At 46.6% G+C, this 20,047-nt stretch overlaps 1 protein-coding gene across 10 annotated transcripts in view; it reads left to right on the forward strand.

The window, feature by feature from the left end:
* TRPM3 (transient receptor potential cation channel subfamily M member 3) overlaps positions 1 to 20,047 on the forward strand; it is a 489,615-nt gene that overhangs the window by 461,769 nt on the left and 7,799 nt on the right. For all 10 annotated transcript variants that reach the window (XM_059143480.1, XM_059143482.1, XM_059143481.1 and 7 more), the window contains 3 exons: positions 9,244 to 9,394; positions 9,513 to 9,712; positions 11,214 to 11,346. In XM_059143480.1, the coding sequence (XP_058999463.1) occupies positions 9,244 to 9,394; positions 9,513 to 9,712; positions 11,214 to 11,346 (484 nt within the window). The remainder of the gene's footprint in view (positions 1 to 9,243; positions 9,395 to 9,512; positions 9,713 to 11,213; positions 11,347 to 20,047) is intronic.

The following is a 20,047-nucleotide window of genomic DNA, read 5'->3' on the forward strand; positions in this document are numbered from 1 at the left end:
AAAGGTGATTCAGCTCAAGTCAGATGAGAAATCAGCTCTGCCTTTGGCCAATAGAGGCAGGACAGCCCTTCACGTGGGTGGGATCGTGAGAATGCTCATGCGATCTCGGGTACCAGTTTTGATGAGCACCCCGTTTCTCTCTGGCAGGTGGGTGCAGAGGGGAGTCCAAGAGTCCCTGTTGCAGACTGCGCAGGACCAAAATTCAGCCGGCTGCAGCTTTCCCAACTGGGACAGGGGTTTGGTCCCGATTTCATTTAAGGGCATCAGGGAGCTGTTGAGAAAAAACAGAAGCCATGAAGAGAGGGCTCATTTAGTAGAGCAAGAAACTACCAGGCAGGAGCTAAATTAGGTGAAGGGGGTGAAGGGGAACTACTGTTTCTTTAACAGAGCCAGGAAGGATGACAGTAAGTAACAGCACCTTATCACTATCTGACTGGACCTGCCCAAGGCCCCACAGGATGTTCTCCCTCTACCCCTCAGTGATCTCTCCTCTTATTAAGTTCCTGTCCCCTGCACTACTTCACACAAGAGAACTTGCCTGTGGCTCACAGAATGCAGCAAGCATGTGACTGCCCCAGGGCCTTTGCACTGGCAGTGCCTGCTGCCGAATGCACCCTGTCACCAGAAAGCATCTTGTCCAACACACTCACTGGCTCCCACTTCACCTTCTCTGTGTGGCTCCCAGCCACCCACACCTCCTCCTGATCCTCTTGCCTTTGCCTTGCCCTTTTTTCTTCCGCAATGCGTATCACCTACTAGCACACCACTTTGTTGACTCATTTATTACGTTAGTGTTTATTTTCTGCCCACCTGCTCCCATCCCCACCCCTTCCCTGTGCAGGCAGTGGAAGGGCAGGAGTCTCTGGTGTGCCATCACCCATGTACCCCAAACCCTCAGAACAGGGTAAGGGACTCTATTAGTACTTGAAAGAATGATGAGGGAAGCTGGACAGGCATCATCACTGTTATTCATATTATTTCTACTGCTGTGATGTCAAACTTAGACATGAGGACACTGAGGCTCAGATACAGGAACTGACCTGCTGAGTAGTATACAAATAGCAAAACATCCAGTCTAGGGCTCAGACTGAGCCCACCTACAGTCAGTGCCTTGTGTCCAGGGACTTCAGAACATAACTTAGTAAGATGGACCCATTATAGGTAGATCCCCGAACGGGAAATGTACAGCAATGTGATTATTTAAAATATTCCAACCATGATTAACAGCAAAGTGCTTTTCCCAGTCCTTCCCCTCTCTGTGCCCCCCAACCTTGCATCTCCATTTGACCTGCACCCGAGTTTCTTACCTTTAACAGATCACTCGTATAAAGTGAAAGTGTTCATTGCAACTGGTGTATGTCAGTGTTTCCGGGGAGAGAAAATATTTGTTAACCTACTATGTGTATATGTGCTGCCCTGCAGCCGTGTACTAGAATCACAACGCTGTTTATATGTAGCATACAGCTGGACTTGTATTCACAACCTCGCAGTAAGTGATGGGCACCGGTGAGCCCGCCCACGGGAGTTTAGGTTTAAGCAGAATATGGACCACCTCTGATCTAGATTTTCTGCTGTTGGAGGAGCATCCGTTGAAGTGTGAAAACTCACGTTTAATTTTTTTTTTTTAAGATTTTATTTATTATTTGACAGACAGAGATCACAAGTAGGCAGAGAGGCAGGCAGAGAGAGAGAGAGGGAAGCAGGTTCCGGGCTGAGCAGAGAGCCCGATGCGGGACTCGATCCCAGGACCCTGAGATCATGATCTGAGCTGAAGGTAGAGGCTTAACCCACTGAGCCACCCAGGCACCCCAAAGCTCATGTTTTAACAGGAAACAGAGACAAGTGGGCTCTTGTTTATGTGAAGCTGGCCCTCACGTAACAGGAGAGAGGGCAAGGTGAATAGAGCGCACGCAAGAAGGGCCAGAGGGCTCCCAAGAGGGACGTGGGCCAGCAGACAGAGCCGGGAGCATGAGCTGTGAGTGCAAATGGATTTCTTGCCTTGTCGCTTACCAGGGAATTCGTAAATAATGTCAGCGGGAACTCGTGTTTGCTTGTAAATGCTTTACTGAATATTAGGGGCCACATTGATTGTTTCCCTTGATGTCAATAACTCTGGGGGCACGATCCAATGGGAATCGGCGGGAGCCATGGATCATTTTTGTGGAGCTGTTACAGCTTCGCATCTGTGATGTACGTCTGTATGTCTACATGGAGATATGCCCAGTCTGGCTCTCAGGACTGATGTTTCTCAGCTTCTCAGCACAGGAAGCCCTGCAGGGAGATTGCTGGTTCTTTTGATAAGACACTCCCTCCTGAAGAAGAGCCTGGTTCTTCCCTCTTCAGGCACCTTATGGAATAGATGAATGGGTTTCTGAAAAACCGTGCAATCCCTTTTTAAACAAAAACATGAATCATATTCCTGTGGCATGATGGCTAAGATGTTGTGGACCCACTGGGGAAACCTTTCACGGTTAAGGCCATGGGAGTGGATTCAAGCTCCCCACGTCTGTGATGGAAGGAGAAGGGATATTGTTGCCAATGAGGAGCTATGACAAGAACCTTCTAGTCAAGAATGACAGTGGAGATGGACGGTGACACAGAAATCTGGGAGAGTCAATCATTTATTTGACTTTCTCCGACTTATGTTTTCTTTTGGTTTTGGTCTGAAGAAGAAAAAAGCTCCAGTAATCCTAGTTTGTTTAGGCAAATAGCAAAACGAGTGAAGTGAGCCCTCAGTAAAATTGTAAGTTAAATGCTTTTTATTTCTGTCCTTCCAACATTTTCCTGAGCCCCTCCATAACTGCCATGAACTCCCAGCTCTCTGGATCATGGTCCCCTCTCAAAAAACTTCTAGCCCAAGATGCTGATTCTCTCTAAGGTGTGAATGACTGTCCTCAACAAGAGAAAAATGGTAATTTGTGAGAAAACAAAACCCACTCAAACTAGAATAAATAAAGACCGACTCTAAGTGTATAAGAGGAAACCTCAGAGACATTCAAAGACAGGAAGCAAAGCATGACGTACACTGACTGGAAGTGAAACTGGAAGTGGTTTGGGGAAGCCAGACTCCGAAGACATGACCGCTGTCTTCTGCCTTCTCACCACTTCCCTGTAGCCTCAATCAGTCAGTCACCTCCCTGCCTCTCCCCTTTCCTCCCTCCTCTCTCTCTCCACTCCTTCCCTCTGATGACTTGCTTTCCTTTGACACGATCTAACTTAGTCTGACTCCAGTGATGTTTCCGTGAAGCTCCTGGCATCCTCTCCCTCGAGTTTCTGCACCTCAGTTTAAGTTCTAAAGACAGAGTCTGGTTAGTCATTGGTCATCATTCAGTGAATTTGCTTCTCTTTGGGTGGTGATGGAAATGGCCCTAAACTGGGAGTTTGCGGGGGAGCGGGTGGTAGTGAAGAACTTAGAGCTGTGTCTGCCTTGAAAGGCAGGCTGTCTCTCCTAGCTGTGAGCAGTGCAAAGGATGTCGAGTGTGCGTATCAGTATGTATTGTCATTGTCTCTTGGCCATGGATATGGACATTACCTATTGATGATGCCCAGGGACCCACCACCCTAGAAAGTGTGGCTTAAAGCTGTAAGCCTACCGAGCTCAGGAGGGTGTGGGTTGGCTGGATGGTTCTCCTGGTCATGGGTGGGCTCAATCATGTGCTAGGGACTCCTCTGGCTGTCAACTGATCCAGACCAGCCTGAGCTCCAGCAGCAGAAGCACCTGGAATCAGAGGTGCATGTGTGTCTCCTCCAGCAGACTAACTTGGGCATGTTCCTCTTGGTTATGACTGGGGTGGAAGAGTGGAAACAGAAGCATTCAAGGGTTTTGTCTGGGTTCTCTGGGGATCCCATTTGCTAACATCCCATTGGCCAAAGAGACTCACGTGGCCAAACTCAGAATCAAGGAGCAAAAAAATAGTTTCTACTTCTTTGGTGAGAAAAACTATCAGATCACATGGCAAAGGAGCTTCGCTCTGGGGGGAGGAGAGAAACTGGAGCCACTCATGCAGTCAATCCAGTGTGTCATGGAAACAAACTCACGGACCCGTGCCACAGGCTACCTCCTGCCCCAGCAAGACTTGCCCAGAATCTTTCTGATACTAATTCCTGATCCAAAGAATGAATACCAAGGTTGGAATTTTGAAGCCTCTCGAATAATATAAAAAAAAAAAAAAAACCACAATAATTTTGTCACCATGTGAACTACATGTATTGAATAGCAAGACTGGAGAACTAAGGCAACAGAGGAAAGTGACTTTCTTCCCCATAATGCATGCCCCACCCACACCCACGACTCACACATGACCCACCTTGGCTTGTGACATCCAGCTTTCTCATTCACCAGATGAAAAAAAATGAGGCGTATTCAGTTTAATAGTGCTTTTTAAGTGGCTTAAGGCTGAACATGTGTGCAAATAGCAAGTAGACCAGAAGCCCGGAAGAGTCCAAGACTTTGTCACTGGTGCCCCCTGCAGTGGGGCATGTCAGGCAGTGGGGGCTAATTATTTGATTGGTTTTGGGCTCAAGGTGGAAAGTGTAAGGCTTCTATAAGTGACCTACAGGGATAGACCTACAGGGATAGATTAGCTCCAGGGATATACCATCCAGTCTGAGAGTTATTCTGGTCTTTTACTCCTTGCCACAGAAACACAGAGTCACAGAATAACAGGGCTAGATGGGCTTGGAAATCATCTAGTCCAGCATTTCTCAATCGTTAGTCACATAAACCATTCATTGTTTTGTAGAAATGTGCTCTAGCCTTTGATGGTTTTAGAGAAATTGGCTTCTTTTTCAAAGCTAAATTATTTTTTAAAATGTATCATCATGGCCCTAAGTTGAAAAATCAGTGTGATTTTATAGAAATAGAAGATAACCATAAAACAGAGCGACCATCACCTTGTTATGAAATTCTGTCCAGTCGTTTGAGCCTTCAGCCTGCCCAATTTTCACTAATAAGGGAGTTCAGCAAAAATGAAGCACGTCTTAAAGGAGTATTATCCTCAACTGGCGTATTCTTTCTGATGGAGTCAGGGAGATCAAAAGGGACTTGAAACGGTCATCAGTTTCTCACTGTCTGATTCAGTGTTATTCAGTGCCCTGCCCCTGTATTCTGAAATCATCTTGGACTTCCCATGCTGTAGGGAATAGCATTCCCGATATTCACATGTGGAGAAACTGAGCATTCCCATCCATTCACATATGGAGAAACTGAGGCCTCTTCTCTCTCCTTCCTGACAGTTACCTTTGTGCCACGTCACTACCGCTTTGCCTCTTACCTAGCAGTTTGGCTGGGGGAAGGGAAAAGAAAAGAAACACGGAAGAAGGCAGAGGCAGAGCTGACGATGGTGCTTTTCACTCTACAAAGTCGGAGCTTCCCTGGTTTTCAATTACACCTGCTCTTCCTCTCCTCTGTTACTGGAAGACATAGATGGTAGCCCTACCCAAAAGCTGAAAGAAATAGAAAGTTGCCCCCCACTTCCATAAGGAAAACTCCTGTCTGGCTCCACCACCACCCAAGACATTTAGATCAGGAACCTTCTAGAAGGATGTAGCCATACGAAGGGAAGCATCTCCAGTTGTCTTGCCAAAAAAAGCATTGTGTGAGAAAAGAGCAGAGCCATCTAAATCTAATTCACCCTTGGAGTAGGCCGTAGAAGCTGTGCTAATGGAATTCTAAATCCTCTGGCAAACTGTATGGATTTTCAAAAGGAGGTGGAGAAATCCTTTTTGTCCTGTTATCTTCTCAGGATGGATTTTTAGTTGAAAATCCTTCCTTAAAAAAAAAAGATAGGATAAATGTAGTCATACACTTAACTAAGCTCTTTATTCCATTGACTGTGATCTGGAATAAGCTTTTGAGACGTTTCTTCAGACAGGAGGGGAAGGAACAATCTTGGAGAAATAGGCTTCTTCGTCATATTGTTAAGGATGACTCTGATTATATCAAACACTGCCTAGTGTTTCATTTTAATTTTCTGTTACTCTTTGGGTAGAAGGTACTGTGTGAATTTTTTAAAAAGTTTCTTTCCCAAATATATTATAGGATGGAATTGAAAGGGTATGCATCTTAATCCTTGCGACGTGGGTGCCTACATCTGATACCCATAGTGTGAATGAGATTTCTTTCTTCACTCTCTGACCTTGTTACCTCATCGGAATGGCTCAGGCCATTATTCATGTTGATGGAAATGAGAAAAATTCAGATGCCTATGGACTTGTGTCTGCATTTGTTCATAACAGAAAGGCCCCCCCTCAGCCCTGTGTAGGCCCCTTCTTCAGAGACACAGTGGGAACTGTAATCAAGAAGACTTGCACGGACTTTCTGACTGAGATCTGGACAGGGATCCTCAAGCTTTCTGAGCCTCGGGTTTTCATCTGTAAAATGGGGATAAGGATATCTATTGTGTCAAAATGTTGTCACAATTAAAATAAGGTGGTATAACTAAAGCTCATAGCACAGGGCCTGACATTTAAGCATGCACTAGGTGGTCGCTACTATTATTATGTATTACTACATTGGAAAGGCCACTTGAGATAAATCAGAATACTTACCAGCTCTGGGGTCAGAGGGAAGCCAGGACTCACTTCTTCGTTCATCACTGTTATCTCCAGTCCCAGTTCCGCTAGCACATAGCAAGCTCTCGGTTTGTTTTTGTTTTGTTTTGTTTGATGAATGATTGAATGGTTCTGGCATTACCCCTCATTAGCTGTGCGATCTTGGGTAAGGCATGTCACCCCTCGTGAAGTGCCCAGAGCAGAGGCTGGCACGTGCTATGCTCTCGCCATGGGTGTCCTCCCGTCTCTACTGTCCTTCCCTTTTGAGGATCCCAGATAAAGAACTGGGATCAGCATTTCCTGGGGAAGATGGCAAGGGAGACTTCATTCAAGGGGGTGGAGAGCTACTACGATGGTGGTTTGCGATAGGAGAGAGAGACTGGGCCCAACTCTGAATGCAGCCAGGGAAACCAGAAATCGGTGGGTAGGTCAGTAGCTGGAAAATCAGGAAGAGGAAATACCAGGGTAGGGGGTTCCTGCCCTACAGGCCGAACCGGTTTCTTGGCGAGGGCTGGCCAAGGTGGTCAAGACACAGGCTGGGGGATGGTGGAGGATGAGAAAATGGAGCAGATATCGGTGGTGATGAGTTATTAAGGGTGGGAATTCTGGCCAAAGTGGCTTAGCAGGATTCTTGCTGAAAATGACAATGAAGAGACAAAAGTCCAGGCCTAGCTGAAAAAGAGCCCAGAAGAACCTGAGCAGAGCTTAGCCAGGCAGAGAGTCTCTGTCAATACCTCCCCCAGTCCTGGCTGGAAAGGAGCGGAAAATGAGCTGGGATGGGTTCCAGAAAGCTTCAGAAAGCTACGTGAACGTTGAAAACTGAACAGGGTGCACCCAAGGTGGAGCATGGGAGTGGGAGCGAGGTTTCGGAGGGGCCTTCTGGAAGCAAAAGCAGCATCGCTGAAAATCAGGAAGTAAGAGAGAGCGTGACATTTCTAGGAACCACAAGAGACTCAGTCCAGTTTGTATGCTGCGGAGGGGTAGGAAGTGGCTAGAGGTGGCACAGGACCAGATACCCTCAGAGTTTGGACTTTGTCCTGAAGCACGGGGTGGGGGTGGGTGGGGGGGCTCCATCACTGGGTTTTCCTTCCAAAGGAGTCATCAGCTCCTTCCAGAGGACCCTCTTGGGTGGTTTTAGTGCCCCACATACCAGTAACAATGATGCTGAAACACACCTGACCCCAATACACAATGGCCTGATCCAAACGAAGCATCTTTTCTGTCTTAGTGTCCTGACATTAAAAACCCCTTTTGGGCTAAGAACATGCATTTTGGGGCTTGAGAAAATGTCAGAAATCACATACACTTACCATCCTAAGTCTAGCTCAGGGGACTCTCCTTAGAGGCACCTGGGAAGTTTTAAAGGGAAGAAATACCCTTTCCCCCGCCACCCTCAGAGATTCTGGTTCAATTGTCTGGGGGTGGAATGGGGCATCTGCGTATTTTAAAGCTCCCCAGCACAGCCAGGGTTGAGAACCACAATGGCACACCCCACGTAGCCACGTTAGCTCTTGAGAAGGGAATGGACCCCCCTTGCCAGATACTCCAGCCGAGACTCTGGACCAGCATTGCACACCTTCCCGGCAGACCTTCAAAAGCTGCCTGTAGCAAGTGCTGAGACCACTGCAGGCCCCTCCTGCTTCCTACAGGCAGGCCACCTTCTAAGCCAGTAGGAGGCAGCTGGAGAAGGAGAGGGACCTCACGTCTCCCTGCTCACCCCGGGCACCGTCTCACTCCCCAGCCATGTTCTCCTTGCAGCGCTAAAAAGCTCTGTGAAGGATTTGCTTTTCCCCTGAATTTACCTGGAAGCTCGAAGCAGGCCTCATTAGCACATTACTCACATTCCCCCAGTCCCACACATCACCTTCCTCCTCGCCCCCACCTCCAGAACTTTCTCTCTCTCTTTTTTTTTTTTTTCCCACTTGCCCACTTATTCAGTGCAGTTGGGTTCTGTGCCCTGGGCCCTTGAAAAGCACATTTTCAGAATGGAAATGCCACCAGAAGAAAGCAGGTACCTAAGGGCTCCAGGGTCCCAGCTCATCACCTCTCATTGGCCTCCCAGCGAAATGCCATCCATCAGGGGCGCCGAGCAGCAAGCCCTCCGCAGACTTCCCAAGGCACTGCCCTGCTTTACGCCTTCTACGCTGAGGCCGCAGATCCTTAGCTTGGTGCCCTGGGTTGTTTCCCACAGCAGTTAGCTGTGCCCTGTGTTAATTCCAATCAATAACCCGCTGCCACTGCTCTTACACCTGGCTGGACGCTGCAGCCTCCACGGCACATTTTGGAAGTAACTTGCTGGGGCCGTGAGACTCTGCACCCCCCGCCCCTCCCCAGGAAAGCCCTTGACAGGCTTCCTCCTGACAGCCAGTATCCTTCACTGGGGGTCGGGGGCAAGGGACAGGGTGAGCAAGCGGGCGTCCCAACACTTCTTTCATGTCCGGTGACACCTCGGGAGCCGAACCAGCTCCGCTCTGGGATCCATCCCTTGGGATATCCACAAAGCTTTCATTTTTCTATTTTGGCTTTTTTAGAATTCTTTTTTTTTTCCTTTTTGTTTGAGATGGTCCTCTTTTTCTTCCATCTAAAAAAACCCTCTCTCCTTTAAATCAGTCCTTTTTTCTTTCTTTTTTTTTTTTTTTTTTAATCACAGAACCACAGATTCTCATTTCTTGCCTCTGTTGCTTCCTTCAGCTCCCTGTGGACAGAATGAGACCCGAGAGGATGGCAAAATAATTCAGTTGCCTCCCTGCAAGACGGGAGCCTGGATTGTGCCGGCCATCATGGCCTGCTACCTTTTAGTGGCAAACATCCTGCTGGTCAACCTGCTCATCGCTGTCTTCAAGTAAGTGGATCCTTCCTCGGAGGTCTTGGGACGGAGTGGGAGGCCAGGGGAGGGTAGGCTCTGGTGCCTGAGAAAGGAGTGGCATCTCTCACTTGATTCTCTCTCATCTCTATTTCAGCAATACATTCTTTGAGGTAAAATCCATATCCAACCAAGTGTGGAAGTTTCAGAGGTATCAGCTTATCATGACTTTCCACGAAAGGCCGGTTCTGCCCCCACCTCTGATCATCTTTAGCCACATGACCATGATCTTCCAGCATCTGTGCTGCCGATGGCGAAAACACGAGAGCGACCCAGACGAGAGGGACTACGGCTTGAGTAAGCTTCGGGTGACGGCCCTGGGCCACCACAAAGCAGGGATTCCTACCATCTCCTGCAGACAGCCATGTAGGACCCCATGCCCACCTGGTTATGCCTGTAGGACTTCATGAGGAAACCAGCCCTGCTCTCTATTAGTCAAAGGAAAAACAGAAACACTCCACGATCCACCTTCTACCCAGTGTTTCTAAAAGGAGGTTCTTTTGGCATTGGGATGGAATAATTCTTCATGGCGTGGGATTGTCCCACACATCACAGAAGATTTAGCACGCCCAGCCTCCACACATTGAATACCAATAGCTCCTGCAGGTCCCTAAATGCCCCTCAGTACCCCACGCACACTTAGGAACCACTGGGAGTCCAGCCTCATACAGGCAAGCTCCTGTGGTTTCTCCAAGTGTGTTAAATAGAGCACCTGCATTAAATCTACTGGGCCATAGCCTCTGGGTTTGGAGCTCAGGGGGGTACCTCTTGGTGATCACTAGTGCGCCAAAGCTGAAACCAAAGCCACTTCCTCAATGGCTTCTCTAAGTCTGAAGCTTTTAACAACTTCCCTGACAAAACAATGCCCAGCTTCTTTCTAGACATTAAAACTAGTGAGTCAAAGAGGGCCTGGAATTCCAGAAGTTACTGTTTCCACTAGAAACACAAATCTAGGCAAATAGAAAGCTTAGTGGGAAAGGGGTTCACATTTCTACTGGGCTCTTTCTACGGCTGCATCAGTTATGAATTACTCTCCCTGATAGTTACAGAAAACCGGACTAACAACAACACAAATCAATAAAGTTGTATTTTTCTCGTGTAACCAAAAGCGAAGGGGTAGGAGTCCAGAGCTCAGTAGTGGCTCCCTGAAGTCAAAGACCCTGCATTCCCTTTTAGGCTCCGCTCTTCCTTCTTGCACTGTCTTATCTCGTGGGAGCAAAATAGCTGCTGTCTTCCCAGTCATCACATTCGTGTTCCAGACAGGAAGAAGGGGAAGGTGCGAAAATGTGGAGAGAAGCAGCTCCCTCTGAAGAGTTTATCAGGAAGGCAGAACCTCTTCCCAGCACACCACCCCTCCCTGCAGCACACTTCTTTCTCTGGAGCCAAACTGGGTCTTGTGGTTGCTGCCAACCTCAGAGGAGGCTGAGATGTGTGGATGTGGCTTTCCAGCCTCAGCTGTGGGCGTCTGCCACACTCCACAAACCAGAAACTGAGCTTTTGAGTAACCTGCTTTTTCTTTGACTTAGCTCCTTTCTCAGCCTTGCAGTGTGTATGATGCAAACCCGTCCCTGCAGTAAACCAGACACACTCAGAACTCCAGGGCTCCAGAGTGAGCCTAACGCACAGAAGGAGCACAGGGACAGAGGTCACCCGACTGGGCTGGGAGTTAGCCTGACACTTAGTAAAGAATTTCAACCCCTTTTCTGAACGTTGATTAAGTGAGGAAAGTCATTAGGCCCATAGATCAGACGCCATTGCTTGTCCTTCCTGTCTTACATCGCTCACTTTTTTTCCACAGAATTGTTCATAACTGATGATGAGCTCAAGAAAGTACACGATTTCGAAGAGCAGTGCATAGAGGAATATTTCAGAGAAAAGGATGATCGATTCAACTCATCCAATGATGAGAGGATACGGGTGACTTCGGAAAGGTACGTTCCATGGGCACACGCCCCTCCCAAGGATGTTTTGTGTCATGGCGTGCCTTACCAGCTGTGTTTGTTTGCAGCCCCCCAAAACAAAGATTCCCCTTGTGCTTATTTTTATTGTCCAAGCTTATGAGAGAATGGAACATTGTCTGAAGCATCTATCGACCAAAATCCCATACTTAGAGATCCTGGACTTCTCCAGGAGGCAATAGCACCCACTCTCCTGGACACTAGGTTGTGGAGTCTAAGACAGGTTTGCTGGCTCAGACCAGAAATTGGAACATTCCCGCCCAGACACCAACCAAGAGAGACCCAGCCCAAGGAGAGACCTTGGTCTCTCCTTGGGCTGGGTCTCCAGCAGGTTGGCGTTTCATGTAGATCTCCAGACATCTTTTCAGGAGGAGAACAGTCCTCGTACCTGGTTCATATGGATATTCAGTGCCTCTGAATCAGCAGCAGCCAGAGCCTTCTGAATTAGGTACAATAATAGATGAGGGTTTTTTTACGAATTATTTTGTTTTATTCTTTTTATGGAACCATATGAAAACAAATGAAGAGAAGCAGATTCTTCTAGCCAGTGGTGATATACTTGCAGATCTCACTGGTCCAATAGTTTTGTGGACCAGTAACACTACAAGAAAAAAAACAATCCCAAAATATAAAGAAAGAGTCCTGGAAGTGTAATTAATCTAGCTTAATGCAAAGGGATTTACATTTTCTGATTTTTCTCATTTTGCCGTAGACTAATAAACACTTCATTCTGGGCTGGCATGTTCAAAACTCATCATTTGGGAACCATTCTGGTAAAGAATGTGCAGACTTACAAAGCTTGGTGTAACTTTCAATTGTAAGCATTTGAGACATGAAGATGGTACTATTATAAATAGTGGGGAAAGGCTTTATATTGATGACTTCAGTTGATATGATTTAGACTTCTAAGATATGAATCAGTGACCTCAAGTTTTCAGGAAATGACATTTTATCTGCTCACCCACTTTGTACACTCTCTAGTGGCTCTGTAGAAATTACACAAGCTGCATTCTCTGTCCCTGGCTCTTCATTTCTTTGAAGAATGCAGTCTAGATAAGCAGGTATATACACACATGCCAGTGAGTGATTGTATCCATTGGTACTCCGCCAATATTAACAAAGTTTAAAGCTGCGCACAAATTTTATGCACATCTGTCATTGCACAACAGAGCATTCTAGGACGATATGATGTGAAGCAATTTTCTGGCAAACAGAGGAAGGAGCTGTAAATCTAAAAATCTCTCATTCTAAGGCCTTGAAAAAGCTATTTATTAATGGACATATAGCCATGTGGTTTCCAGAAAACTATGCCACGCGGACACATTGCCTGTTGCTCGAACATTTCCAAAGCATATGTGCACGAGACTTTGAAATGTTTTTTGATCTCAAAAAGCTACAGACCTGGGATCAAAGAAAGGTAGGGGGAAGGAGTGTTGAGATGCAAGGAAGCCTTCACCTCTCTGGGGAACTAGAATGAGAGGTATGGGCACCAGCGCCTGGGAACATGTTGTGACCATGCCACCAGTTCCTTGGAACTGGATAGAAACAGGAATGAACTATATATAACACCTTGCCTGAGCCTCTCATGCCCACCTGTAAGCACTTGCAGGAGACTCCTTCCCCAAGACCGTCTTCTTCTGGGTGTGGTTACAGAGCTCTGCCCTCAAGGACGATGACCAAGGTGAGCAATTTCCAGAAATTCAGGACAGATCACAGGCACCCCTTCCTGTGTCTTAGGCATTAAGTAGCTTTCTGGAGGAGTGGAGGCCTGGAAGGCCAGGACAAGCTCACGACCAAGCTCAGGTGCCAGAGAGGTGCATCTAAGTCCAGGTCTCATCCTGCTTCTGTTGCTTCTGTCTGTGTTTGTTTGGGGTTTGATTTTTGTCGGTGGTGGTAGTGGTGGTATTGGTTTGTTTCACATTTGCAAGTGTACCAAAAAATCGTTAAAAACTAGAATTGCAGGGGCGCCTGGGTGGCTCAGTGGGTTAAGCCGCTGCCTTCGGCTCAGGTCATGATCTCAGGGTTCTGGGATCGAGTCCCGCATCGGGCTCTCTGCTCAGCAGGGAGCCTGCTTCCTCCTCTCTCTCTCTCTCTGCCTACTTGTGATCTCTCTCTGTCAAATAAATAAATAAAATCTTTAAAAAAAAAAAAAACAACTAGAATTGCACTCTGCACAACAAACGCCACAAGGTGCATGAGGGAACGAAGATCAACCAAGGAAGCAGAGGACCTGTATTCCCCACCTCACACGCGCTCTCGGACACTTTCTGAGTGGATTGGCAGGTGAAATCACATGTCCCATTTGCTTTCAACAGATAGACAACATACAATAGATAATAAATGATAGATAATACACATATATATAATACACACACACATTTGGATAGTTAATGTTTAATTTACGTAATTAACTGTACACATATGAATAAGATATTATATAATTCTCTCTTCATGTTAAACAGCCCCAATACAGGGATTTGAGATCAGAAAAATTAAAAGCTGGCTCTGCTCTACTAAAAGACTTGGGAAAAGGATTTCTTTACATAGTGAGCCCCACATTCTTCTCTGTGCCACTGCCTGTAAAATATAACTTATTTATATAAGTTTTACTTGCATAAATCTTTATAGAAATACAAAGATACTTCCATAATTGTCAACTTAAATGCATCATTCCTAAGTCATATTTTTGCACCCAAATGTTATATAAAGAGCGCAATACAGTATTTGAGAGATCACTAACACCTCTTAGGAATTGATTCTGAAAAATCCTTCTTTTCTCCATTATATTCATTTTATCTCATTGTTGACTTGATAAGTATACCTGCTATGCCTTCACCATAATTCCCCAGATGCCCACCAGCACAGATCAGGTGAACCAAGACAGAACCAAGACATTGGTATGACTCTAAAAATACCTTCCACTGACAGTATTGGCCCCTGTTCCACCCCCTCTCCTTTTGTTAATAACCAGCCAGATATCCACATTTCTCCCCTCAGCCCAGTGTGTCAGCCTCCCTGCTAAAATCACTAGGTACTCCATCACAAACATTATGCATCTGTGTTACTGTATTGGTCTAAATTATCAAGACAAGATGACTGCTGTGCCCATAAAGTCTCCTGTTAAAGAACTCTACCTTTTTAAAATACTCAAAAAGTACCATCTGCTTAACTATATACTACTGAGCTATTCTGTAATGCTGCCTAGAATTTATGTCAAACTCATATAATTCCTATAATTCAGGAACTTTTCATATCAGAAAAACCTTTTCCTATCTCCAGTCTCCTGGCATTTCTTTTTAATTTCCCACTGGTTATTAAGGATTGCTTCCATTTTCTAGTGATCGCAGCGGCAAGTTCTTAACTCCCTTAAAGCAGGGTTTGCAAACTGGTGGCTCTTGGGCAACATCTGCCCACAGAGGGCTATTGGGTTAGGCTTGCAGTGATGGTTGAAATCTGTTCTGAGTGCCTCCGGCCTGGGCATCCCCTCTGCTGCCACAGCATCCCTGCTCTGTCCTCACCTGCTTCCCGACTTCACCTGCTCACTTGATCTGCCCTCCCCGTGGGCATTTAACTCTCAGACCCACAACTGAGAGCTTCCAGATCACCCTCCCCATCACCCCACCTGTCCAGTTCCACTTGTCAGAAGAAGTTGCAGTTTGATTTTTCTTCTCTCCAGTAACAATTTAAGCGAAGAAGGATATACATGGTTTCTAGCATCACTTATCGAACATCATCATTCCTGAGCCAAAAGGCTCTGTGCCCTTTTTGCTCTTCACCTAGATCCAAAAAAAAAAAGGAACAGTCATGTGACTATTAATAGTGTATTCAACTTCTAATTTTCATAACAAAGGGAGACAAGAATAACTTCAGATATATGAGACTCATAAGTAATCAAAAACCAGTGTAAGCCAAGAAAGATGAGCTTTACCCACCTCCCAACCATATCTTTTTTCCAGTGCTGATCTTTGGTAGCTCTGCTGATTGAGTTGGATTTAAACTGCGTTCCTTTTCCTTCCCAGTATGATGAGAAAAATGACTAGCCCAAAGGGAAGGGAAGGTGACCCCAAGGGAATTGAATAATTCACAAATTAGGTGTCAGTCTATGGAGAAGCCAGAGTTTGCCTTATTTGTTCTGCATCATTGCCTTTCATTTGAAAACCTGTGTGAGCATGCCCTCTCCCCCAGCAAGAGGCCCTGTGATTGGTTCATGTGATACGGGATTGTGTTTGCCCCTTATCCTGTAGCCATCCTTCTGCTAGCACTCCAGGGAGGTTGGTTTTTGTTTTTGTTTTTTTTAATTCAGTTTAATTAATATACAGTGTATTACTAGTTTCAGAGGTAGAGTTGAGTGATTCATCAGTTGCATACAACAGCCAGTGCTCATTACTTCAAGTGCCTTCCTTAATGCCCGTCACCCAGTTACCCTCTACCCCCCGCCTCCCCTCCAGGAACCCTCAGGTTTTTCCCTAAAGTTAAGAGTCTCTTATGATTTGCCTTCCTCTCTGTTTCCATCTTATTTTGTTTGAGATCTAAAACAGGCATGGCAGGGCACCTGGGTGGCTCAGTTGATTAAGCGTCTGCCTTTAGCTCAGGTCACGATCCCAGGGCCCCAGGATCAAGTCCAAATAGGGTTCCCCGCCCAGTAGAGAGCCTGCTACTCCCTCTCCCTCTGCCTCTCCCCCTGCTTGTGTGCTCTCTTCCTCTCTCTTTATCAAGTAAATAAATAAATCTTTTTTAAAAAATAAGTGAAACAGGCATGGCCAACCAGTCCTTGTCTGTCTTTTTTTTTGGGGGGGGTGGTAAAGATTTATTTATTTATTTATATGACAGACAGAAATCACAAGTAGGCAGAGAGGCAGTCAGAGAGAAGAGGAAGCAGGCTCCCTGCTGAGCAGAGAGCCTGATGTGGGGCTCGATCCCAGGGCCCTGGGATCATGACCTGAGCTGAAGGCAGAGGCTTTAACCCACTGAGCCACCCAGGTGCCCCTGTCCTTCTCTTTCTTTTACTGCATTTCCTTTGACCACATTTTGAGCATATCAGGAAAGAAAATGAATTTCTAGAAAATAACAGCTCTTAAGAAATTGCACTTTGAAGCTGACATTTTCTGTGTCATTAGAATCTTCTTGTGAAGGCTCTTTTCTTCATCATATTGGCCATTAGAGGCTCATTGTCTTCTTCCCTGTGCTTTTCAACAACCCACTGCGTGCCCTCTGGTGGGGTCCCAGCTGTCACTTTCTTGGGCACCCAGGGACAGGAGACATCACATCCTTCCAGGACCCTGTCGTGCCCCTCTTGTGCTTGCCTCCGGAGTGATGCTGGGTAAGCCCTGTGACGCCCAGAGATGTGAAAAAGGGAAAGAAGAAAAGTGTTCTTCCCACACGGCATCTTCCCTTCCATGGTGCCTTTTTTTCATCCTCACTTAGTGACTTCCTATCTCTCTCTCCTTGAGACTTCTTATCGATTCATAAATTCTTACCATTCTTACTTCTGTTTTATCTCCTGAGTGGTTTGACCAGAGTCAGTAACTAGTGACTGCAATCGTGACCCAGAACTCTGCTTATCCCTCACACCTGTTTATATTGGTGACGCACACCCATGTACAATCACTTCTCAAAAAATGTTCTGGGAGGCCTGAGTGGCTCAGTCGGTTAAGCCAAAGCCTGTGGCTCAGGTCATTGGCTCAGGTCATTGACTCAGGTCATCCCAGGGTCCTAGGATCGAGTCCCACATCTGGCTCCTTGCTCAGCAGGGAGCCTTCTCTCTCCGCCTCTGCCTGCCACTCTGCCTGTTCGTGCGTGCTCTCTCTGACAAATAAATAAATAAATAAAATCTTAAAAAAAAAAAAAATGTTTTAAGATGAAGGGAGGCACTCTGTTTATGGAACAAACATGTAAATTTTGATTCCAGGATCTTTTCTTCTCTTCAACTCTTGTATTAAACCTCTGCAGTTATATTCACGACCTAACTGCTCATACCGTTTGGTGGTTAAACACATCCAGAAATCCAGAAGTTGGAAGAAACAGCCCCTCCTCCCAATTCTTACTTTTCCCAACCGCTCAGACCCCACAGGAGAGCGGCTGAGGAGAGATTGGCGAGGAATAGCTCCGGGATCCTGTTCGGGCTGTCTTCCCCACCACCTCCCTGTCTGCCCTTCCCTGGGGCCCTGCTCCTGTCCTTGGCTTTTGAGGTCCCCCCCCCCCCGGCCACCTCTTCGTTTTCCCTGAAAACCCTCTTCCTCCGTGTACCGCCTGTCTGTCCTTCCTCCGTGCACCGCCTGTCTGTCCTTCCTCCGTGCACCGCCTGTCTGTCCTTCCCTCTCCCTTCCCTTCTGTCTCGTTTACTATCCGGAACCAGCTCCTAACTCCTCCTTGGGCTCATGGTGCCTTAGTTCTGCCTCTCACCGGCTGCTTTTCTCTGCCCCGTTGGATCCTTGGGCGGAAGGCAGGAGGGACACAGGCAGGGAGCCCCCCGCAGAGCAGGGAGCTATGTTCCAGTGTTCAGACCCATGCTCACACACAGTCATGCTGAAAGAGCATCTTTCGCTCTCTCCATACCAACTTTTTACATACCAGGCTCCAGGAAAGGAAGGAGAGGGAGGAAGAAAACTGTCCTGCCTGTTTTGATTCTGCCAACACTGAACAACTAAGAGATCCCAGTACCGAGAGCATCCAAAATGGGAAGTCTCATTCTACAAAAATGGGTCTCTCCTGCTCCCGACTTTAATGAAGACGTATTTTACCCACTTACCCAAAGCTTACTGCATGGCAAAATATGAAACTGCAGTCCCTGTGAAACCAAACTGCAGAGGCTAGATGGTGACAAAGTGAATCGTGCCTCTGTACAACACACAAACTTATTATTTTAAGTAGTGTTTCTCCAGCTATGTTTATACCACAAAATCAACTGAAGCTGGGGAAGGTTGTATTTTCCTTCTGAATCAGCTGCATTAGCTGGGCGAAGAGCATTGGGTTTGCCAGATACAGAATTGCTCAATTTTCAAGTCTTTTAGGAATACACCGGGGCGTGGCGGCAGAAAGTTCCCGGACCCTGGAAGTGCTGTGTTGGGTCTGGAGCACGAGAAGGACATCTCCAGGGCAGGGCTGGTGAGGGCAGTCTGGAACCTTGAGCCGGGGGAAGGGACCTTGGAAGATAAAAGAGTGAGAGGAGGGAGTTGGGGGGGGTTGGGGGGACTATTGCGGACCGAGACAGAGACAGGGCCGGGCCAGAGGCTCACACATACCCACTCTGGCCAGAAGAGCTTTTTGGTTTTTTAAAGCCTCCAGGTCTGGGGCCCCTGGCGGCTTTGTAGATTAAGTGTCTGCCTCTAGCTCAGGTCATGATCCCAAGGTCCTGACATGGCATCTGGCTCACCGCTCAGTGTGGGGCCTGCTTCTCCCTCTGCCCCTCCCCCTGTTTGTGTTCCCTCTCACTGTGCTTCTCTCTGTCAAATAAATAAATAAAATCTTTAAAAAAAAAAAAAAAGAACTTCAGTTCCTCTGAGAGGGAAACCACATGCCTCTAACTCCTCCTTTGGGCACTGTAACGTGTATTTTTCTCTGACGAGGGTGTCGCTACAATTTACATATTGCCCCCTCCCCCCAATCACAACAGCTGAGGGGACCCAGCCCCAATTCCCACCACTGTTCTTAAAGCACATTCTGTACTCCGCCCCCAGCATGTTTCTTTGAAGGCTCAGCAGTCATGGGGCTTACTGCGCCCACTGGGAGTATTGGAAAGGTATCTTTATCTCTAGCTTCTCCAGAAAAGTTGTGAATGGATCTCACTTAGAGTCTCCAAAAGTTCTGCCTTGCGGCATTTCACAGTGCAAGTTGGAGGTCACAGCAAAGCTTGGTTCTGGTTTCTCCTTCCCCAGTCAAGTGAAAAGTATGGCACAGCTTTATTTTAAGTATGTAGGCTCTGTCTTTGTAAATAAATGTCCAGGCAGCCTACTAGACCATTGAAATCAAGTTCATAACCACGATGGACTCGGTGAACCATTAGTGGCAGCTGGCAGCATGGAAATGGAAAAAGGAATATGAGACAGATCACGCCCTTGAGAATTATCAGTGGGGAGTGTAGAGACATCTAGAAATGACTGTAATATAAGGCATCTGTGACCAGCTATCCAGAGAGAGAGAGAGAGAGAGAGAGAGAGGAGTAGTAGAATTTACTTCTTGATAGGCACTCCAGGTTTTACCATAAATTACTTTATGTAATCTTGGTTAAATTTCTTGATGTTTGCTTTTCCCTCATTAATGAAATGCTTGGGTTAAATTATGTCACAGGTGCCTCTGTGACAGGACTGTATTAATTCCTTCAGAGGTGCTGAATTTTAAAAAGATGATTGTAAATGGCAACAACCAAAAAAGATGATTATCTAAATGCAAAATGAGGTCGCCTGGGAGGCTCCAGAGGTTATGAGCCTGCCTTCAGCTCAGGTCATGATCCAGGGGTTCTGGGATCGAGCCCCATGCCCGGACTCCCTCCTCAGTGGGGAGTCTACTTCTCTCTCTCCTTCTGCTGCTCCCCCTGCTTGCACACACTCTCTTTTTCGCTTTCTCTCTGTCAAATAAATAAATAAATAAATCTTAAAAAAAAAAAAAAATAGTGCAAAGCAAAATAACCCCAGTCCACACTCCAAGTCTTCTGTGGACACTGCAACAAGAAAAGCTG

This window comes from Mustela lutreola, chromosome 12 (assembly GCF_030435805.1).
Source record: "Mustela lutreola isolate mMusLut2 chromosome 12, mMusLut2.pri, whole genome shotgun sequence".
Classification (NCBI taxonomy): Eukaryota; Metazoa; Chordata; class Mammalia; order Carnivora; family Mustelidae; genus Mustela; species Mustela lutreola.